Below are 23698 nucleotides of genomic sequence, written 5' to 3'. Positions count from 1 at the left end.
CAGCACTTTGTGTTCAGCTGGGGGCTGATCCGAAAGTGCTATATAAATAAATTGCTTGCTTGCTTGCTTGCTTGCTAAAGCAGCACTAAGTAGAGTTCAGTTATGAAACTAAACCTTTCTGTATCTTTCTACTGTCATTTGCTGTTTTGCTTTAAACATTTAAACCATTATATATAACCAGTAGGTAAGTCTGTCTCATTCCAGATGTGGCTTTTTTACAAACGGTATTTTTTTATTTTTTAGTTATCTATAAACTGTATTCTTCCTATTCTGGTATTTATTCTGTTAGTTATTTAGATGTTCCCACTGTCATGGCATCATTAAGTTTAATAGCTGCACAGTGGCTCAGAGGAAAAGCACTCCAAGGGATCTTTAACACCGCCCAAAAGATCACTGGCTGCCCTCTCCCCACACTGGAAGATCTACACAACACCCGCTGTCTTAAAACAGCCCAAAACATCATAAAAGATACCTCACATCCTGGCCACTCCCTGTTTGAACTGTTGCCCTCAGGCAGACGGTACAGAGCAATCAGTGTAAGGACTTATAGACTCAAACACAGCTTTTATCCAACTGCAATAACACATTTGAATACTGCTACAAATAAATGTCCATCATGCCACTCTTGTATTAATCTATGCACTGACTGAAGCATGTATGTGGGAATGTGTGTAAATGTTTGCTGATACTTCTTATTAGCACTTTAAGTATTCTATTTATTTTATTTATTGAATTTTATTGTTTTATTTATATTTTGATATTGTTAGGGATGATGCACTGATCCGGGACCATTTTTAATTTCGTTGTACCTGTGACAGTGACAATAAAGATTCTGATCTGATCTGATCTGAATAATGACACATTAATATAAGATATTATCTATAGATATCTAACAAGAACAGAATTGAATGAAAACAAAACACTGGGCAGAAGACCCAGGACCATGACACATGAAGGCAATCCATTTCTTCCACTTTTGTGAAAAGGCGTCTACTTTAGACCTTTGCAAGAAAGTCATCCTCTCATAAAGATTTCCCTTTATATTCCTGTTCTTTGTTTTATTTTTTATTTTATTTTTTGTAACCAAACAATGAGCAATATTTAGCATGAATACAGTATTGATCTTTTTTTAATCACAACATCTTCTTTAATTACTCCAAAATACAGCACGTTGGCATCTACAGGGATTACACAGCCTAGCTTCTTTCTTTGAGTTAGACTTGTATTGTTCCAAAATATTATAATTTTATTACATTTCCAGAGGTTTTGTGAGTGGGTGGCATTTATGTGACCAGACTGTCTCTTGCTTTTGTAACTTATACATTCCTTTTAAGGTGTAACAAAAACACAAATTCGATTTTTTCCAAGTAAATTCTATTCAGTTCTTTCACCTTGTGTGTCACCCGCATAGCAGATCAATCCTCCTTTGATATTTGTATATCTAGTTCTTTTTCCCATTTTGTTTTAATATCAGTATTATTCCCTTTGTGCTTCTGGAGGCCTTGGTATGCTTTTCCCATTTTTCTTTTTTAATGTTTCAATTGAAATATATACATCATGTTGTTAATAAAAAATAAATGAAGAAAAAAGAAAATAAATATTGTGATGATGTAATAGGGTGAAAGGAGGAGACGCAGCTCCTCCTCCTGTTAGTTGTATTAAATGGCTCCTCCAGCACCTTTTCTTCAAATCAGTTCTTAGTTCACATCAACATCATGCTGGCAACTCTCTGTGCTCTCATCACTGCTCTAACATGTAAACATTTTGACTTATATATCACACATATATACTAATGTCGGTGTGTTTCTCTTGACTCTGTGTCTTCATGTTGTTTGCAGGTGTGAGTGGTGTGACAATGGTGACACAGAAACCTCTTCTATCAGTGAGGAAAGGAGAGACAGCCACCATGGACTGTAACCTGGGGACTGTTACTGGCAGCTATTGTCGTTGGTATAAACAGATTCCAGGAGGAGCTCCTCAGTTTGTGCTGTGGTTTCATCATAGCTCTAGTTCTCCAACCTATGGCTCTGGGTTCTCCTCGCCAAAATTCACATCCACTCATCAGTCAACAACAGATTATCGTTTGATCATCAGCAATGTGGAGGAGGGAGACTCTGCAGTCTATTACTGTAAGACATGGGACGGCTCTGTTGATGAGTCCGTATCACACTGATTTACACTGTGACAAAAACCTCCACACAGATACTTCTGCTTTTTGATGCTCTTTTTATAAAAGACACACCCAACAAACTCAGTGTAATCCCACCACCTTCAAATAGTGTTTTTTTTTGTTTTGTTTTGTTTTTTTGCTAGCTGCAAAATTAAGAGATTAGAGAAGAATCTCTGATGGAGCTCTTCAGTATGCACACAGTTTTTCAGTGTGGACAAGCAGATGTTAATTAACAGTTAAAAGCAGGAGACTCAGCAATGTGCTACTGTGAAACATGGAGAGACATTAGGGAGGACATAAAAAGAAAAACAAACAAACTTATTGACACCACAGCTTTTGTGGAATCTGAACATATTACATTCCCAAACACCCAGTGTGGAATAAAACACAGAAATACCGAAATGAATGTAACAGGCTACACCTAAAATGTTTTAGGTAATATAATTTGGTCAGTCCTAGCTCCCTTGAATGGTAGCAGAAAACTACTCACTTTTTGTTTAAAATAATAATAATAGTAGTAGTAGTCGTCGTAGTAGTAGTAGTAGTGAAAAAAGTATATATAAACAATCAAAAATGATGGATGATTAAAAAGAAAGGAAAGTAACCAATGAAATACAAACAAAAACCAACAGCTCCTCCTCCCATTAGTTGTGTTAAATAGCTCTTCCAAATCTTTCACTTCTCAATTCTTTGCTCAAATCAACAACATGCTGGTGACTCTCTGTGCTCTCATCACTGCTCTAACATGTAAAGAGTCTGAGTTACAGTACAGCTTAGACCCCATGTTATATTCATCTGTATTATCTTGACTCCATGTCTTCTTGTTGTTTGCAGGTGTGAGTGGTGTGACAGTGGTGACACAGAAACCTCTTCTATCAGTGAGGAAAGGAGAGACAGCCACCATGGACTGCAGTCTGTTACTGGTAATGCTGGTCGTTGGTATAAACAGATTCCAGGAGGAGTTCCTCAGTATGTGCTGAGTTTTCGTCATGACTGGAGTTCTCCAGACTATGGCTCTGGATTCTGAATCAGAATCAGAATCAGAATCAGAATACTTTATTGATCCCTAGGGGGAAATTATGTTGGTTACAGTGCTCCAGTACAAACAGTAACAAAAACAGACAATACAAGAAATAAGAAATAGCACAATATATACATATATAGAAGTCACTTACTAATAAATATCTGAATAAGTAAGAAGAGCATGCAACAGCGTAGAGGATAGCACTGGCCACAATAGACTTGTAGAAAATCCTGAGCATTGTCCGACAGATGTTGAAGGACCTCAGCTGCCTCAGAAAAGTCGACTCTGGCTCTTCCTGTAAAGTGCTGTGGTGTTTTTAGCCCAGTCCAGTTTATTGTCAATGTATACACCGAGGTATTTATAGTCATCCACAATGTCAGCATTGACCCCCTGGATTGAAACAGGGGTCAAGTGTTTCCTGGTCTTCCTCAAGTCCACAACCAATTCCTTGGTCTTTGCCACGTTGAGCTGCAGATGATTCTGCTCACACCATGTGACAAATGAGTCGACCACAGTACTGTACTCTGACTCATCATCTCTGCTGATGCATCCAACCACTGCAGAGTCATCAGAAAACTTCTGAAGATGGCAGGTCTCTGTGCAGTGGCTGAAGTCTGTGGTGTAGAGGGTGAAGAGGAAGGGGGAGAGGACAGTCCCTCGTGGTGCCCCTGTGTTGCTGATTACCTTGTCAGACACACACTGTGGGAGACGCACATATTGTGGTCTTTCTGTCAGGTAATCAACAATCCAGGACACCAGAGAAGCATCCACCTGCATCGCTGTCAGCTTATATCCCAGGAGGGTTGGCCTGATGGTGTTGAAAGCACTGGAAAAGTCAAAAAACATGACCCTCATAGTAATTGCCGGCTGGTCCAGGTGGGTGTAGACACAATTGAGCAGACAGATGATGGCGTCCTCAGTTCCGAGACGGGGCTGGTAAGTAAAATGAAGGGGATCCTCTTCTCCTCTCCAAAATTCACATCCACTCATCAGTCAACATCGGATTATCATGTGATCATCAGCAATGTAGGGGAGGGAGACTCTGCAGTCTATTGCTGTCACACATGGGACAGCTCTGCTAAAGAGGAGGTATCACAGTGATTTACACTGTGACAAAAACTTCCTCATTATTACTTCTGTTTTTTGTGCACAAACTTAGTGAACTAAAGGCACATTATTCATTTTCAAACAGGCTCTGTTATTTTTAATTTTTTTTTAAATTTCCACTTTTACTTAAAAACAAAGCACAAGAATATACACATATATACATATGCATATACACATGCATGTGTTTGATCAAAAACATTCCCAACATACTAATTCTGAATCAGATGTCAAGCAAGAGTAAAACAAAAATGAGACTACAAAAATCCTCTTCACCAATTTGTTTAACAAAGGTTTTTTAGACTCTTTCACATTCAGATTACAGATTAATCAGGACAACTCAGTGTAACCCACCACCTACAGATAGTGTGTTATTAAATACTGGATTGCTTCCTTTTTTATTGTTTAATTCAAACTATATACAATCTGAGAATATAGCACCAACTACTTTATAGTCGAGTAACGTGCATACATTCAGCAACCACTTTATTAGCTACGCCTGTTCTACTGCTTGTCACTCTAATCCAATAACCAGCATTTCACATCAGCAGCATCATAAAGCATTTAGCCATGCAGGTATTATCAAGACAGCCTGCTGGAGTTCAAACCGAGGATCAAAATAAGGAAGAATGATGATTGAACGTGGCATGATTATTCATGTCTGATGAGCTGGTGTGAGTATTTTAGATATATATATGTGTACTGTGATTTTCCTGCTCAACCACCTCTAGGGTTTACGGGGAATGGACTGAAATGAGAAAACATCCAGTGAACAGCAGTTCTTTGGTGAAAATACCTTGCTGAGGTCAGAGAAGACTGACCATATTACTTTGAGCTGATAGAAATGTAAAAGAAACTCAAATTACCACTCAATACAAGCAACCTATGCAGAAGAGTATCTTTGAAAGCACAACACATCTGACCTTGAAGCTGAGGGGCTACAGGAACAGAAGACCACACCTGTCAGCTTGGAAGAGAAAACTGAGGCTACAATTTGCACTGTTTCACCAAAATTAAACAACAGAAGACTGAAAAACACTGAACTCGTATGACTGCAGTAACCAGATCTCAGTCCAGTAGAACAACCTTGGAACGTGCTTGAAAAGGAAATTTGGAAGAGCAGCTGTGACAAAAGAGTGTCTCATTAATATGCAGCTAATCAAAAACAATGTTATAGCGACTATAGATCATATCTTGTATAGTGAGATAATCTTCTTTTAAATTTAGTGTGTATTAATCAGAAACACATTCATAAGGCTTTTTCTAATCTAATAATCAATATTTGAAATATTTGATCTGTGAATGGAAGTTTTTTTTTGTTGAAACTTCCCTGTGATTTTCTCTATACCCAGTGTCTTCAGGAGCTTTCATATCTCTTCTCTTCTAGGTGCATTTATGTTAACATCACTTGCATATTGTTCAGAATGATCTAATCCTATTTTCTAAATGGTTATTACCAGTGATGGGAATAACGGCGTTACAAGTAACGGCGTTACTAACGGCGTTACTTTTTTCAGTAACGAGTAATCTAACTAATTACTATTCCTATCGTTACAACGCCGTTACAGTTACTAACCAGGAAACGCGGTCCGTTACTATTTTTCAACAAACAGACGGTTGAAGCTGTGTTCAGCTTACCGCATCTTATATCAGCTGCACGGAAGTAGCTGTAAGTAATCTGGACGCTACAGCTTTAAGCAGCTGCGCGCTCCCGCGGACGGTAATCACGATCACTGTCTAGCACAACACCTGGAGCTCAGGGGGCAAAACAATCGCATGAGTGCTGCTGTTTGACTGAGGAAGAATAAAGTAGTCGTGGTAAGCCAATCACATGACCACTTAAAGACAAAGCAACAAGGTGATATATACCAGTTTATAAATTGTGTTGATAGGCCACGTAAAACCAGAGTCATGATAAACAATATATACGCGGCGTTTTTTCCTCAATAGTTTCGTCACGTTTACTGTCTAAGGACAGCGCAGCAAGCACTCTCTGCTTATGAGCAAAAAACCAAAACAAAACAGGGGAAGTTTTAGGAGTGATGGCGAGAGAGAGAGAGAGAGAGAGAGAGAGAGAGAGAGAGAGAGAGAGAGAGAGCAGAAAAAGAGAGAGAGCGAGTTTTGAGATGTGACAGATTTGTGACGTTTAGCGTGTTTGGAGTGTATAGTTAATGTGTTGTCTTGTGTAGTTAGTGTGTAGTGTTGTGGATAGTTTTGTGTTGTGTGTCAGAACAATGAGGCGACTGCTGTCTCCAGGTAGAAACAGGAGTGATACACCTGCTGCTGTCAGATCTGCAGGTATCAGGCTGTGATGTTCTTCTTTATAGTGGACAGAAATTATTTTTTGGAGTGGCACAAATAATTTGTGTGGCATCTTATTGAATGCAGAACACCTGGTTGTTCTGTAAATAGTTTGAAATGGTTATTTAAAAAAGGGTAAAAGGTAAATGGCTGCAAATAACTTTGTTGTTTGCAAAACTTGTGCATATGATTTTAAAATTGACAATTAATATTTGCATTTAAAGTTATGAAATATGATTCATTAAACATGTTTATGGTTGTTACAGTAAAAATATAACTTTTTCTACTCTGATTTTATGTTTTTTGTCTGATTTTAGATCAATTCTGGTTATACAGTATGACAAAATGAAAACATAACTGTGAATTCAGGCACGTGAGGTTGTGCTGAAAAGAATGATACCAAACAAGGCAAAGCAAATAGTTTTTAAAGGTGAAATGTGGAGGAAACATCAAGAGTAGTAAAAAAATGGCCAATTATACCCTGGACCCCAGAGGGTTAAACGTTCTTTGTTTTTTTTTAAAGTAACGCAATAGTTACTTTTCCAAGTAATTAATTACTTTTAGAATATTGTAACTCAGTTACTGACTCAGTTACTTTTTTTGAAGAAGTAACTAGTAACTATAATTGAATTACTTTTTCAAAGTAACTTGCCCAACACTGGTTATTACTAGCGCTCAGAAACCACCAAGTGAACGTGAGAGAAAATGAGAGTACAATTAAATATTAAATTATAAAGTTAACAGTAGATTTTCTTTTGCTGATCTAAATCCAGATACTTTCAAGAAATATAACAATACAATATTTTAATCTAGGCACACTTATTTTGGCTTTTGTTAGACAAAAATTGTCACAAATAATACATTTCTTATCTGTAAGTAGAAATTAAATAAACTAAAATCTACATCACTTGCAAACTAAAACTAATTGTCGCGTTTAACAGGGAGACTCACGTGCAGAACTCTGATTCTTGAAAAATACAAGAAGAATTTTATTTTTACAAACACCAAGTGCTATGTACATATGTGCAGGGGTAGGGGCTCCGGAAAATCCAAGGGGAAAAGACTGGGTCAATCACACTCTCTCCTATTCAGTGGCACACTGCCGTTTTTCCAGCCTCACTCCACTCGCTCACGAATCACTCCACAGGAAGACAGGGATGGTCCAGGAGGCTTATTTACAAGAGAACACAAGTTAGCATGAAGGCAAGGAACACATGAGAACGATGAATATTCTTGGAGCCGGGGCAACACTGACATGAGTCATACAGAGATGCAACGATGAGTTGCATCGCTTCCATGGTTTATGTAGTGGCAGAAACACTGAGATGATGAGACACAGGTGTTCAATCTCCCGCAGGTGCTTGGGCCGAGGGCAGGAACCCATAATGAGTTCCGCCCTGGCAGGAGAGAGAGAGAGAGCGAGAAAGCATGAGCGAGAGGAAGAGCGAAAGCGAGAGAAACAAAAACAAAAACCTGCTACCTCTGACCAAGTGGGCCGAGGTAGGAGATTCTGTATGGATTAGAGTGAGACATGGGATGACTCTGCTGATGGCGCTGTCTCTTTATTACTTATGCTCTCTGATATTCTTTGATGTGGAGATAATAGATCTATCAAGAACACTCTATGTAACCCACCACTTTCAGATGAAGTGTTATTAAACACTGGATTGTGCCTTTTTGATTCTTTTAACATTCATTATTAAAACTATAAAGAGCAAAGCACTGAAATATGTGTTGTGGTTCTGGGTCTTGGACCCAGGATTTGGAATTTTCTGGGTTTTCATGATTGTTTTGTATTTTGATGATGATATTTATCTTTCACTAGTTAGTCTTGAGTTTATGAATTCATTGTTCCTGAGTTCCCTTGTGTTCTCAGTTTAGTTTGTTGTCTGTTAAGTTCCCCTTGTGTCTTGGTCTCTCCCCTGTGTTGCCTGTAAGTGTCTGTCATGTAATCTGTGTTTATGTCATTTTCTTTCCGTGTCATTATCTCTCTCTCTCTCTTTCTCTCCCTTTCTGTTTCTCTCTCACTGTGTCTCTTGCCTTCTCGCTCCATGTCTCAGTTGTGTCTGTGTTCATCTCCATTTCCTGTTCCCATGTTCTCCTCATTATGGTTCATCCTTTGTCTCCCCAGTCTGTCATGCACTTCCCTTTCTGTCTTTCCTCTGTTCTATTGTCAAGCAGATGTCTCCTTGTCTGGGTCCCAGTCTGCGTGCCACGTCCTGTTTTATTTTGATGGCCCCTTGCTTCCCCTGTGATGTTATGTTTAATTTGTTCCTGCTGTGCTTCTATTTTCTTTATCACACCTTTGTGTATATATTGTGTCAGTTTTCCCTTGTCCCTCATCCGACTCTCTGACTGTGTCTCAGTAGTTTTCCAAGTTTAGGTTATTTTTGCATTCTGGTTTCTCTTTATTTTATATTCTGGTGTTCAGCCCAAAATAAATGGCTCATCTTCTGTTTCCAAGTTTCCTGTTTCCCTGTGTTGTCTGTGCATGGGTCCACACCTCGCCTCACGCGATCTCTGGGCAAGTGGGCAGAGGTAGGAGATTCTGAACATCTTTCATGTGTTTTCAGGCTCCAGCCTCCCTCCTGAGGTGATCAGACTTACCAAATCAGCAGCTCTCTGACCATCCAGACATCAGACTGGAACATGGATAAGGTTTATACATGTAAAGTGTCTTTGGGCTCACAGACTTCAGAGAAAACCATCAAGAAGTCAGAATGTTCCACTGAATAGTCGAGGACCAGAATGTGCATTTAAAATCTGCTTCTTTACTTCTTCTGCTGTTTGCTCATTACAAAATAATCCGCTCATAAGAACATCATTTTTAAAATGTATTTTTCCCATAGTTGAAACATAAGTATATTCTGAAATAAATGCTATGAACACTAGATAGCATTATTAAGTAAGAGAGGCCAAGTGTCACTGGTTTAAAATGTTGGTTGTAAGCTTCAATAATATCTTCACACTTAGTGAAGCATCACCTTTAAACTCCTCCCTCTCTTCCTGCCCAGCATGCACCTGCAGGTCTTAGTTTTTCATTCATAACCTCATGTTTTCAGCTTTCTGTCAAATAAACTGATCCTACGATACGAACTGCTGCTTACTGAAAATGTTTCAGTTGCTGTCATTTGGTCATTCACAAACTGCTTTATTTTTGGACAAACATAACTTTATGTATTGTGAAGAAAGTGTAAATAAAGTCTATATTCATTTTTCTTCTGTTTTCTGAACCTTGTGCTGCTGTAACAAGTGAATTTCCATTAACCGCTTAAGACATCACCAGCAACCCCCCCCCCCCCAATCAAACTTGCAGAGCTTCTGGCTGTTGTAGCATGGCACCAAATGTTTTCACAGCAAAAATTCAGAAAAAAAAATCTGTCCCAAAAATGTTGACGTATAGAAAGCAGGCATACAGAGCGCTGAAGCTGAAATTTTGCACTTAATATCACTTGTTGAGGAAATTTGCAATCTAATTTAAAATAACCAAATTTAAATAAAACCAATCACAATTGTTTTTTTGTTTTTTTTATTACTTTTTATTTAGGAATTTTTAATTTTGATTAAACTGATTGTTGGTAACAATGTAACTTACAAGAAGATAGCATCTCCTTCAGCTGACATGATGTAATTTAACAGCTGTGAAAATTTTTTGACATAATTATATCAGTTTTATTTCACAGTTTATTTTAACTTTTAAATCTTAATGGCTTTTCAAAGTGTGGGAATTCCAAGCTGCAAACTGTTTCTGTTTTTAAAAAAACTGTTTTCATACATCACATTTGTGAACAGGCCCATCTTATTTACAGATATTTAGTTATTTAATTAGACGATCCCACTGTTGTGCAAAGTCACCACAAATGTTGAGGTGCCAGAGAATAACCTGCTGTGAAAATAATTTTCACAGCATTCTAAACTTCATGTTGCTTCTGAAAATATGTTTTGTTTTTGTATATATATATATGTATCTATCTATCTATCTATATATATATATATATATATATATATATATATATATATATATATATATATATATATGTTGCCACAGGGTGACAGACACAACACATTACCAACACCAATAATAATAATAATAATAATAATAATAATATCAATAAAACGGGGAAGAGAAAAAATCTCCAATGCTCCTCCTCCTGTTAGTTGTATTAAATAGCTCTTCCACCATCATCTCTCCACTCAGTCCTTAGCCTACACTGACAACATGCTGGTGACTCTCTGTGCTCTCATCACTGCTCTAACATGTAAAGAGTCTAAAATATACAAAGAAGAATGGATCTCATGTTAGATTTAAATGTCAGTGTGTTTCTCTTGACTCCATGTCTTCTTGTTGTTTGCAGGTGTGAGTGGTGTGACGGTGGTGACACAGAAACCTGTTTTAACAGTGAGGACAGGAGAGACAGCCACGATGGACTGTAACCTGGGGACTGTTACAAATAATGCTGCTGCCTGGCATAAACAGATTCCAGGAGGAGCTCCTCAGTTTGTGGTGTCCTTTTATCATGGCTGGAGTTCTCCATACTATGGCTCTGGGTTCTCCTCTCCAAAATTCACATCCACTCATCAGTCAACAACAGATTATCGTTTGATCATCAAGAATGTGGAGGAGGGAGACTCTGCAGTCTATTACTGTCAGACATGGGACGGCTCTGCTGATAGTGGGGTATCACAGTGATTCACACTGTGACAAAAACCTCCTCACAGATACTTCTGCTTTTTGATGCTCTTTTACATCCTGATAAAAGAAACCTTCAACAAACACACTGAAACCCCAGCACCTTCAAATACTGTGTTATTTGTCTAGTTTTTTATTTTAATATTAATCATGAAAATCAGGAAAAAAGCCAAGAGGGGACTATTCAGTCAAAACTACTCAAATAATGATATACAAAACAGGAGACCAATACTTTATGCTGTTATCTATAAGTAATATAACTTTAATAGACATCAGACTCAATTCTTTTTTGTTTTTTCATATGTCCTGTCCGGCACTGTAGCAATCAGAATTATTGTCTCAAGGCCAAGGAAAATTTCCAACAGATGTATTTTTTGCAAGCTGATCGTTACAGCTTTTGCTATAATGGTCCACTTGATTGTCACAGTTTGTTCGATATTTATTATTTATGTATTGATTTATTTTTTTACTTTTAAGTTATTACAATCTAAATGGACAGAACCAGGGGATAGGAAAGACGAAGAAAAGAGAAGTTGGGAAGAGGCTCAAGAGAAGGAGAGGTAAAGAAAAACAGGGAGACAGAAAGAAAAGACACTAAAAATCAGTTTGATCACCTGCTTGGAAAAAAAACAAGCAAAAAGAGAACAACACAGTATGGAAACCACAGCAACAACCAACATAAGCATAAGTAACAATAAATAATAAATATTGAGTGTTATTGAGCAGCACACAAGACCGACAAATCATGATATGTTTAGAGGCAGCAGCCAACCAATGGTGTATGTGTGTGAGTACCTGTTTGTACACACCTGTGTACAAACAGGTATTCACCACCAGCATTATGCACCAGGATTAGAAGAGTTGCATCCTGAGTGTTAGTAACAGTGGTGCTCAGTTTCATCAGTTTGCAATAATATGTGTCACAGTGATAATCAGATTGTTTAACTCTCAAGATGTAGATGAGAGAAACTGGTATTTTTTTTTGTGAATCATTTGTATCACAGTGATCTGTATTTGAACTCTTTGCTCAGTTGTTCAATATTCATTAATGGCTTAACATTTTATAAAATGTTCTCCTAACCCTAACCACTCTGGTTTCATGTGACGTTACACAAAAGGTTATGCATTTTGTTTTTAATGACTAATTTTTTACAATATAAAAACTGTTAATGGTTAAAGCACAATTAATAATTCTGAAGGACATAGTAACCAACTTATGATAATAAAATATAACATCACAATTTTAAGGGAGAGGAGGGAGACATCACTATCACCAATAATTATTAATACAAAAACAGAGTTACACTCTGCTAAAGATAAGTTACCCAAAACATCACAAACTATGCAGGTTTAGCTCCTCCTCCTGTCAGTCTGAGTTTCAGTGTCATATTTAATGACTCACATCTCCTCTCCTTATCCTACAGAAGCAGTGCAATCTCTTCCCAAGTTACAAGTCTCAACACACAGTGACAGGGCTGGACTGGGACAAAAAATTGGCCCGGGCATTTTGACTAGAGACCGGCCTACCAGGTATTATAGGAAAAGTCATAAAGCCTTTGAATGAAAACAAACGCTGTTGTGACAGTGATGTACACTGTCTTGTTGGTATATGTATGATTTCTATACATGGTACATCAGATAAACACTTTGGTTGTAAGATTCAGATAATTATTTAATAAAAGCGATACATTTTAAATGAGAATAAGAAAGAAAAGTATCTCTTTGTGCCCCTCTTTCCCTGTTAATGCCCTACCTGGCCCCCCTGGCAAAACTATACTAGACCCGCCCCTGCACAGTTACCAGCTGTCAGCTACTTAGAAAAGGATCCTGGTGTTATTTGTCTCTCAGAAACAGTTCATAACTTCCCTTCAACTCATTCATGTCACCTAAAAGGTAAACCTGTTTCTCCATCACAGCTCTGATGATTCAGTAAGGACATTTCCTGGTTTCATCTTCATGTTTTTTTTTTTTTGTTTGTTTTTTTTTTAAACCTGTCCCGTTTGGTTCTTTTGCCATCAGAATTATTGTCTAAAGGCGAAGAAAGATGCCCAACGGATTTACTTTACCAAATGGACCATCCCAGCCTTGCCGTAATGGTCCATTTGATTTACCTTTTATTGTTTATTTTATTTTATTTTATTTTATTTTTTTTACTTGCTAGATACGGGACAGGGGAAAAGAAAAGGGAGAAAGAAAGAGGGGGGAAAAAACAAAACAAAACAAAAAAACAGCGGAGAAGAGGGACGGGGATAAAGGGCAAAAAAAAAAAAACCAACAAAATAAGCAGACAAAAAATACATATATCGATCACCTGGATCACCTGTTGAGAAAGAAAAAAGAAAACAAGCAGAAGAAAACGAGAGTAATAGAATAAACAACATCACAATGATATATGGGAATATAACACTAAATACTTAATATTAAACATTATTGTGCAGCACGTAAGATCGACAGCGCACAGTGTGCTTTGAGGTAGGAGCCAAAAAGGGTGTAGTTTGTGTGTGTGATCACCTGTGTGTACACCTGTGAGCATGAGCGCGCTTGTATTTAAAAGGTTCCTTAATGTAATGATCTGCTAGAGGGTGTGGGGGGCCACAGTCCCATCCTCCAGGGCATGAAGCAGGTATGGAGGAGATCAAAACTCCAGACATCCAGAGGCCCCCAGAACACAAGAGACCAAGGAAGACCAACAGAGGGGCAGCCGCGCCACTGTCCCAGAAAGAGCTGAGGAGAGTCCCAGATGAGGGATCACTCAGCAGCCGCGGAGCAGAAGCCAGGGGGGGTTGCAGTGACGTGCCCGTGAGCTCCGCCGGCAGCCAGCTGTGCCTGAGTGACCGAGCCCCACCCCCGAAGTGGCCCGAGCGAGCCCCAGGTTCCAGGCCCCGATAAGCAGCCACCAAGGAGTGAGCCGGTGTGTACCCGGACGCCCACCCCCGGACACAAAGAACCACCAACGCATCGATGTCTGAGGGCGTCTGCCACCGGCAGGGGAAGTGGTGGGGGGAGATAGGCCTCCAAACCTTGGAGGGCCTGAGATGTCCCCAGAGAGGTGGCGTCTGATACCCAACCTGACATATAGACACAGACATACAGGCACACTCAAATACAAACATCCATTCCCACCCTCATGCTCTCATAGGCAATTACTCCACACTCAACCAACGTGAAGACAGACATAAAGAGACACTGTACACACAATCACACTCCCCAAGCGTACTCTAAGAACCGGGTCTAGGTACCCTTGCCCCTGGAGGGGGAAACTGCACCCAGACCCAGGTGGTGTTACCCTTTTCCCTGCAGTGGGGAGAAGCAGACTGCCCCGACTCCGCAGCAGCAGGGAGGCCCCACACACCAGACCCCAGTCGGACGGCCAACTCCTCCTCCTAGCCCCCCCGCTCCAGCAGGCCGCAGAGACCAGGGGTGTGAGAAGACTCCAAACCTCCCTCTACCCGCTCATATGTAGTGTTGATGTATATGTGTTCTAAGGTGCAATTAAAACCCAGGAGGGCATGGAGCTACCTGCCAGAGAGCAGCAGGTAAGCGCATAGCCCCTCCTGATAGCCCTCAATGTCTACGTGTATTTAAAATTGAGAGGTGGGCAACGACGCCAGGGGTGAGGTGTACACCCTGATGGTAATTTGGAGTCCGTGTTGTGAGCCCACCCCCAAGATCCTATATGTATGTGTTATGAGAGTGTGAGTAATGTGAATGTCTAAGTTGTGAGATAAAATTGAGGCAGAGGCAGCCAGAAGGGGACAGAGGGGGGGGATGCCTCCTCTGCACCCTGGTGACACACCCCTACCCCAAGGCCCTGCATGTGTGGGTGATTGTGGTGGAGCGGGAAGAGGAAGGCAGCAGGAGATGGGGAGGGAAGAAAGGGAGGGGCAAGTGACCCCTCCCTGGGGCCAGCTCCCCCGCTGACCCCAGTAGGCACCCCCATGCTCTGCAACCCGCCAGGGAAAGGGGGCCCAGGCCCATCCGGACCAGGGCCCAGTGCAGCAGCGCCGCCCGGCCCCACAGAGCCCGGGACAGCCCACCCGACCCCACTACAGAGAAAACTGCACCCACCCCATCATCCACTCATCTTCCAGACTACACAAGACAATAGACGCCCAGGCTGAGATCTTCCTCCACCTCTCCTATATCTCCCCCTCCTGCAGAGAGAATTCCTGAGGAGAGGAAAGCTCCTGCAAGATGTGACAACCTCCCCCACCAGTTGAAGAGTCCCCCAGGTGGCTCGATGCACTGGCGGCGCCCTGCGCCAGGACTGGGCCCCCATATACCCACCCGCCCACAAGCCCAGCAATACACCAACAACTGGGGCCAGGGCCCCAGCCCAGAGACGGAGCGCCCCCAGAACCTCACGCCCGTCCCGGACCCACCCAGGGGCAGCCAGGCTACCAGGTCAGTAACCCACGTCCCTCAGCACAGACCCTCCCCTAGCCCCGCTGCACGCAGCCACGAGGAAACCGTCACCTAAGAGCCAACAGAGCCCTTAATTGGCCATGACCGCTACCCCGGGTTGAGCCCCCCAAGGAAGATGCTCCTGGGGAACCCCCCGACGCCCTAAGCCTGTCCCTACCCCCACACCAATCACAACAGTGAAGGTGGGACCAAACTATGACCCCCCACCCCCACTAGGTGATGGAGCTGATCAAAGGAGCCCAGAGCAATTGATCTGATGTGGTGGCAGAGGCTGTATCAAGACTAATGTAATCTAATAGATAATTTCAATACTGGTTAGAATTAAGATTATTTTTATTTTTCCAGTTCATGAGGACTGTTTTCTTGGCTATGCATAGGGCAGTGAAAACCATGTGGGCTATATTCTTTTCTGAAGTGACATTATCTAAGCTGCCCAACAAACACACTAAAGGAGAAGTTGGAATGTTACATTTCAGACACTTCGATAAGTCTTCACATATCTCACGCCAAAACTTCTGAACTGGTGGACAGAACCAAAGAGCGTGGATATAATTGTCCAGTGAATTGGTTTGGCAGTGTGAGCAGTTGTTGGTAGACGCAAAGCCCATCTTGAACATCCGATGACCTGTATAGTGCACTCTATGTAGTATTTTGTATTGAATTAATTGAAGACTGGGATTTCTAATTAGATGAAAGGTTTTTAAGCAAATCTGAGACCAGAAGTTTTGGTCTAAGTTAACTGATAAATCCGCTTCCCATTTTGCAATAGGAAGTGATATTGATTCATCTATTTTAGAAAGCATTCTGTATATTTTGGATAGTAATTTGGGGGTTTTAAGAGTAAGAAATTGAACCACACTTGGTGGTGTTTGTAGTTCAACTTGACCCGGTTTAAATTTCTTTTTTACTATGGATTTAATTTGTTGATATTCTAAAAATCTTTTCTTGTTGATCCCATATTGTGTAACTAGTCTGTCAAATGAAATAAATTCTGTTCCTTCTAGTATATGTTCTAAATATTTGATTCCTTTACCACTCCAATCTGAAAAGTTTATCATATTATTGTTTTGTAATATGTCAGGGTTGTTCCAGATAGGTGTACGTTTGCATGGGATTAATGAAGACTCTGTCAACTTCAGAAACTCCCACCATGCTGTCAGAGAGGAGCTAATGTTGACGCTTTTGAAGCATTCATGTCGTTGAATGTTTGAGCTGATAAATGGTAGATCTGAAATCTCTAGATTATTGCAAAGTGCTTGTTCTACATCTAGCCAAGGTTCATCTAAGAGGGTATGTTTTAGCCATCCTGAGATAAATTGGAGCCTGTTGGCTAAGAAGTAGTGCTGAAAGTTAGGTAGTTCTAATCCTCCTTTATCCTTGGTCTTTTGTAGTGTTTTTAAGCTTATACGTGGGGGCTTATTTTTCCAAAGGAATTTGGACATATATGAATCTAGAGATCTGAACCAATCTTGTGGCGGTTTAGTTGGGATCATTGAGAATAAATAATTTATTTTTGGTAAGACCATCATTTTTATAGCGGCAACCCTTCCCATGAGTGATATGGGTAGACATTTCCACCTAGCCAGATCGCCTTCTACTTTCATTAAAAGTGGGATATAGTTTAATTTAGTTAGATCTGCAAGCTTGGGAGAAACATTAATACCTAAATATTTTATATTTCCCGATTGCAGTGGAGTAGAAGAGGAATTATGGAAGGAGCAATTAATCGGAAGGACTGTAGATTTTGACCAGTTAATTGAGTAATCTGATATTCTTGCAAAAGAGTTTATCAATTCAATCACCCCAGAGATATTGGTTTGTGAATTTTGGAGAAAGAGTAGCACATCATCCGCATAAAGGCTGATTTTATGTTCCACATTCTTGCATTTTATGCCCTTAATTACTGAATTCTGTCTAATTGCTGCTGCTAGTGGTTCAATAAAAATTGCAAACAGTGAAGGGGAGAGTGGGCATCCCTGCCTGGTGCCCCTCAGGAGACAGAAGCTGGAGGATGTCTGGTCATTTGTTCTGACACAAGCTGTTGGGGAATTATATAATATTTTTAACCAGCTGATGAAAGAAGATCCAAAACCAAATTTGTGTAAAGTTGCAAATAGAAATTTCCAGTTAACTCTGTCAAACGCTTTTTCTGCATCTAAAGAAAATATTGTAGTTTCAAGGTTTTTACTGTATGAGTAGTCTATCAAATTAAGTAATCTACGTGTATTTGTTGATGAGTGCCTACCTTTTATGAAACCAGTTTGGTCAGGATGAATTAAGAGGGGGGTTATTTTCTCTAGTCTCTTCGAGAGAGCTTTGCAGATTATTTTAAGGTCTACATTTATAAGGGATATTGGACGATAGCTTGAGGGATATACAGGGTCTTTGCCTGGTTTTAGCAGGAGATTAATGTTTGCAGAATTCATATTTGATGGGAGTCTGCCATTTTCTTTGATTTCCAACAGCGTTCTGTAAAAAATTGGGGCTAAAATCGTCCAGAATTCTTTGTAGAATTCTGCAGGAAAGCCGTCTGGACCTGGAGCCTTATTATTGGGCATACTTATCAGGGCTTCCTGGAGTTCACCTGGTGTCAGTGGCGAATCCAATGCCATTGCTTGAGAGTCTAATAATTTTGGGAGAGTTATGTTGTCTAAAAACTGATCAATTTCCTTTTTAGATGGGTTTATTTGTGGTGAATACAACGTTTTATAGAAATCCCTGAAGATGTTGTTTATTTGTTTCGGGTCATATACTGTATTCCCAGATGAGTCTTGAACAGCACATAGAGTTGTTTTTTCTTTATTTATTTTTAGCTGGTTTGCTAGAAATTGACCGGATTTATTACCATGTTCATAATTTTGTAAGCGTAGTCTTTGTACTAAGAATTTTGTTTTTTTATCAATTATCTCATTTAATTCTAGTTTTGTTTTGCGTATTTTGTTCAATGTTTCCTGATCTTGGTCGGACGCATAGGCTTCTTCTAGTGATTTGATGGTTTTTTCTACTTCCTGGATATTTTTGTTTTCTTTTTTCTTTTTATGTGATGAGAAAGAAATTATTTTACCTCTCATCACAGCTTTCCCTGCTTCCCATAGAACAGAAGCTGATGTTCCGGGAGTGTCATTAAAGTCTAAATATGAAGTCCACTCTTTTTTAAAATATTTAATAAAGTCTTCATCTTTAAGCAGTGATGTATTAAATCTCCAGTTTTTACTAGGCGTAGTATTATTCTTGTGCATTAGTGTTAAAGATACAGGAGCATGATCGCTGACAGCTATAGGGTGAATCTCAGTGTCTGAAATGTCCCTCAGCAGTGAGCTGCTGACCAAAAAATAATCCAGACGAGAGTAGGAGTGATGGACATGTGAGAAAAAAGTATATTCCTTACTGGTGGGGTGAAGGGAGCGCCATGCATCGCAAAGACCAAAGTCGCTCATATACTGTTTGATTATATTTATGGACTGCCAATTACGCTGAGTTCCTGCTGTATTGAGCCTATCCATTTCTTCATTTAGTCCAAGGTTGAGGTCGCCTCCAAGAACAAGTGTGCCATCTAAGTGTTCAGAGAGTGCGCTGAAGAAACCGTGAAAGAATGAGGGATCATCAACATTTGGACCATATACACTTACAATACATAGCTTTTTATCAAGTATAGATAGTTTGATGATTAAGAATCTGCCCTCTGGATCTATAACTGTATCGAGTACTGTGAAATTAATTTTTTTATGGATTAAAATTGCTACTCCCCTTTGTCTAGAATTATAACAAGCTGAGAACACATTAGGAAACTCAGGTGTTTTAAGTTCATTCGAACCTCTAAGAGGTCTGTGGGTCTCTTGTAAAAGGACAACATCTGCCTGTAGTTTTTTGAGTTGGTTAAATATTTTTAACCTCTTTTCTCTGGAGCCAGCTCCATTTACATTCCATGTAACGAATCTTAGTGCACCCATAGATGTCTGTGTATAACTAGGGGTGTGCGCTGTGTGTGTCGCTTAGACAGGTGGAGAGAATACATCACTTGTTCGTAAATAAAAAGAGGGGGAGAGAGAAAAAATGTGTGGTGAGATGCTCCCTGAGTCTGACTATGTGTGTGCATATTTACTAATATGAGTACGCTTGGTTTAAGTGTGTGTATCCTATACGACTGTGTGCGCTGTCTGATGTAAATGTGCTGCCGTTGAGCGCATGGCTGTGCGTGATCGTGCTGTGCGTATGTGTCCAAAGGATGTAGTTTGTGGATGAGTGTGGAAGCAGGTGATCGAAGCAGTGAAAGAAAGAAAAAATCAGAATCAGAATCAGAATCAGAATACTTTATTGATCCCTGGGGGAAATTATTTCTTTGTTACAGTGCTCCATTATACACCAACATTAACAAAACAGACAACACGCTAACTAAGAATAGCACAATATATATATATCTATATATATATACATAAGTCACACAATAATAAATAGCAGGAAAGAAACATAAGTCACACAATAATAAATAGCTGGAAAAGAACCGTGTAGTTGTAGCAGTAACCAGTATGTTAAGCAGATGCATTATACAGGGAGATGGCCACAGGCAGGAATGATTTCCTGTGACGTTCAGTGGTGCTTTTCGGTACTCTCAGTCTCTCACTGAACGTGCTCCTGTGACTGACCAGCATGTCATGGAGTGGGTGGGAGGTGTTATCCAACATTGTCTTTATTTTGGACAGCATCCGCCTCTCCGACACCACCTTGAGGGAGTCCAGCTCCATCCCAACAACATTACTGGCCTTACGGATCAGAAAGAAACCAAGGACAAGGGTGAGCAGCATAAAAACAAGAGGGGGAAAAAAGAGAACAAAAAACGAGAAGAAAAAAAAAAAAATCCGGAAACATTCCGATCAAACCATTGACGGAGAATGACGGTGTTAATTCTGCTATGAAATCACACCTAAGATGTGATTTGATACTAGTAAGTTAAACAGATGTTAATGCAAGTTAGTGTGAGTGGGTGGGGAAAGGGTGTAGCGGATTCTTATCTGGTGTGAAGTTAATACAGCCACGGAGTGATGTCGGGGTCGCGGTGGAGCTGTCCGTCCACGTACAGCCGGTCCACAGCGATGACAGCGCGGGAGCCCTTCTGGATAAAGCTGCGTCGGATTGGGAAGAGGACCCTGCGTCGTTCCAGGATCTCTTTGGGGAACTGGTCGTTCACGCTGAAGTCCGTTCCTTTTAATTCCCTGCCGCGGCTTTTCACCTGTTCCTTTTGTTTGTAGTGGCCGAATTTGGCCACGATAGGACTTGGTCTCCAGCTATGCACAGTGACATCATGCTGGTGACTCTCTGTGCTCTCAGTTTTGTCCAAGATAAACAGGTTACCTTGGAATAATGTGGTGAATTCACAGTAAAGCATTGTGTTGAACTGCTGCACAGTACCTCTGGTACTCATTAAGAGGTAGGTTAAGTGAGATTATTTGCATTTAAGATTTTGATGCTTAGCTTAACTAACTGAATTCAAAGACAATATACGCAGTGTAGTGTCAGTGTAGGGGATGTGCATTATAACTTGTGAAACTGCTGATATATTGTTGAATTCAGTTGTGTAAATTCACAAAGAGCAGCAGGTCAGCTGATCACAGCCTGTACTACTACTAAGAAAATCTACTGAAGCTCACATTAGAAATTATTGTACTGTGATTCTTTTGAATCAGTACTTCAACTTTTACCAAACGTCTTGATGCATTCTCAATCATCCAGGAAAGTAAATCTCCAAAAGTTGATTCTGTTCATCTGGACGTAGTGTTTTGTGGGAGAAACGTTTCGTCGCTCATCCAAGTGACTTCAGTCTCAGCTGACTGCAGGTTTCCCCAAATCTTATAAACAGAAACAGAACTTTTACCAAAGTATTGTTTATCTGTACTTCTACTTAAGTAAAGAAAGTTTTTATTTTTGCCACCTCTGTCTATCTCATTGAGACTATCTCTTTACTTTGTTACATATTCCATATGTACAGGGAACGGCCTATAAAAAACGTGTCACACAAGAAGACCTGGAATCAGCAGGTACAAATGTTTAAAGAAAACAGTAAGCAATGCATTCAATATCCATGCCATGAGCGAGATGACAGGAATTCTGTTAGCTGGTATAAACAAATTCCTGGACGGTTTCCTCAGTATGTTCTAAGATTTCTCCATTTTCACAGCTCATCCAGCTTTGAAAAAAAGGTTCCTCTCAGACAGATTCAACTCTACATCCTCATCAAACATTAATTACCGCTTAATTATCAAGCGGGCAGAAACAGAAGACGCTGTACATATCACAGTTATTTACATTGTGGCTGCTTTCTTAAGGCTCATTCACTTGAAAATAGTCCAATCGAGAAACCTCAGTTTAACGTACAACCTTCAGATAATGTCTTATTGAACACTGGATTGCTCATTTTTTAATCCCTTTAACCTTTAACCTGCTCAAATACAACATTAAAAAAGCTGAAAGCTTTTATGTCAGTTGGTACAAACAGGCTCCTGGTTCTTTTCCTCAGTTCTGAGATTTCATAATTCTCACAGGTCAACTGCATTTTCAGCAGGATTCTCCTCAGACAGATTAATATTTAAATCCTGACCAAACATTGATTTGCAGTCTTTTATCAATCATGCAGAGACAGGAGACTCTGCAGTGAGTTACTGTCAGACATGGGAAGACTTTCCCAAAAATGCTCCGTCATAGTGAACCAGACTAAACAAAATTTCATTGAGAGACAGTGAAGCTCTGTTTAATTCAGATCAGTAATGAGTACTTTATTAAGTCTTACACAAAACAAGTGACATGAAGGAAAAAACATGACTACACACAGAGAAACGTAGTTAAAAAATACAAACAGACTGATGAAGGGAATGAGATGTTGACAGTGAAAGTTGGTCTCTACAGGATGTTTCAGTTCCTCTCCCCTCATCAGTGACAGTCAGGAGGTTTTTGTACAGCCATGTATACAAACTGAATCACTGTGGTATTCGGACAAGGCACCAAGCTGATTGTGACAGGTAAGTACTTTTTAACTGATCATAAAACAACAGAGATTTTGCAAAAATCTGCTGATGACTACTTAATTCAATATGTTTCTTGTTCTGCATCATTTTTTATGATTTTGTACAATCTGAAATAGTTTGAGGTTGTTGTATGTGCAGGAGAAATGAATCTATTATATTAAAAAAATTGAAAACGTGTCAAACCAAATTTGTATATTTTTATATAAATGTTCACTGAGAATGATGTGAAATATGATATTGTTCGTTCTTATTATTCTCATAGTGTTTTAATTTATATTTGGGTTGGCATTTCAAAAACATACATAGGATTGTTTTTCTCTTTCTTCACAAGTGCTATGTTGGGTTGTTATCTCTGTATATTTTTGCAAATCACATTAGTATTGTTTTCTTCATAACAAATATTATGTTTATTCCATATTGACTCTTATTGATGTCTTGATTTCTTCTGTTTTGGTTATTTCATTTTATTCCTTTGATTTTTCCTGAACATCTTTCATGTATTTTCAGGCTCCAGCCTCCCTCCTCCTGTCCTGACAGTCTTCCCTCCGTCCAGTGCTGAGCTCCAGTCCAACACAGCTTCTCTGGTCTGTCTGTCCAGTCAGTCTGTGCCTTTTGCAGATGTGAGCTGGTTGGCTGGTGGGAGTCCTGTGAGCAGTGGGATCTCTACCAGCACTGCTGTTCAGAGACCAGACCAGACTTACCAAATCAGCAGCTCTCTGACCATCCAGACATCAGACTGGAACATGGATAAGGTTTATACATGTAAAGTGTCTTTGGGCTCACAGACTTCAGAGAAAACCATCAAGAAGTCAGAATGTCCCACTGAATAGTCGAGGGCCAGAATGTGCATTTAGAACCTGCTTCTTTACTGCTTGTGCTGTTTGCTCATTACAGTCTTTACATGTTAGAAATCAAAATAAAGCAAAAGGTTTAAGTCATGTATTCATTTGCTGGTTTTTAACAAGTAC

At 39.9% G+C, this 23698-nt stretch overlaps 1 pseudogene and 1 gene segment (V, D, J or C); both read left to right on the top strand.

Moving 5' to 3' along the window:
* The first annotated feature begins 1715 nt into the window (after positions 1–1715).
* LOC134626756 (T cell receptor gamma variable 4-like) lies at positions 1716–9335 on the top strand. The segment is given in 3 exon segments: positions 1716–1755; positions 1839–2161; positions 9201–9335. Coding segments are annotated over 3 exon segments (498 nt in total).
* A 1483-nt stretch (positions 9336–10818) lies between these two features.
* On the top strand, positions 10819–23698 carry LOC134625465 (immunoglobulin lambda-1 light chain-like; annotated as a pseudogene).

The sequence above is a fragment of the Pelmatolapia mariae genome, linkage group LG4 (genome assembly GCF_036321145.2).
Source record: "Pelmatolapia mariae isolate MD_Pm_ZW linkage group LG4, Pm_UMD_F_2, whole genome shotgun sequence".
In the NCBI taxonomy this organism is placed as follows: domain Eukaryota; kingdom Metazoa; phylum Chordata; class Actinopteri; order Cichliformes; family Cichlidae; genus Pelmatolapia; species Pelmatolapia mariae.
Note: the sequence above shows the minus strand (reverse complement) of the source record. Positions and strands in the feature narration are given on the sequence as shown.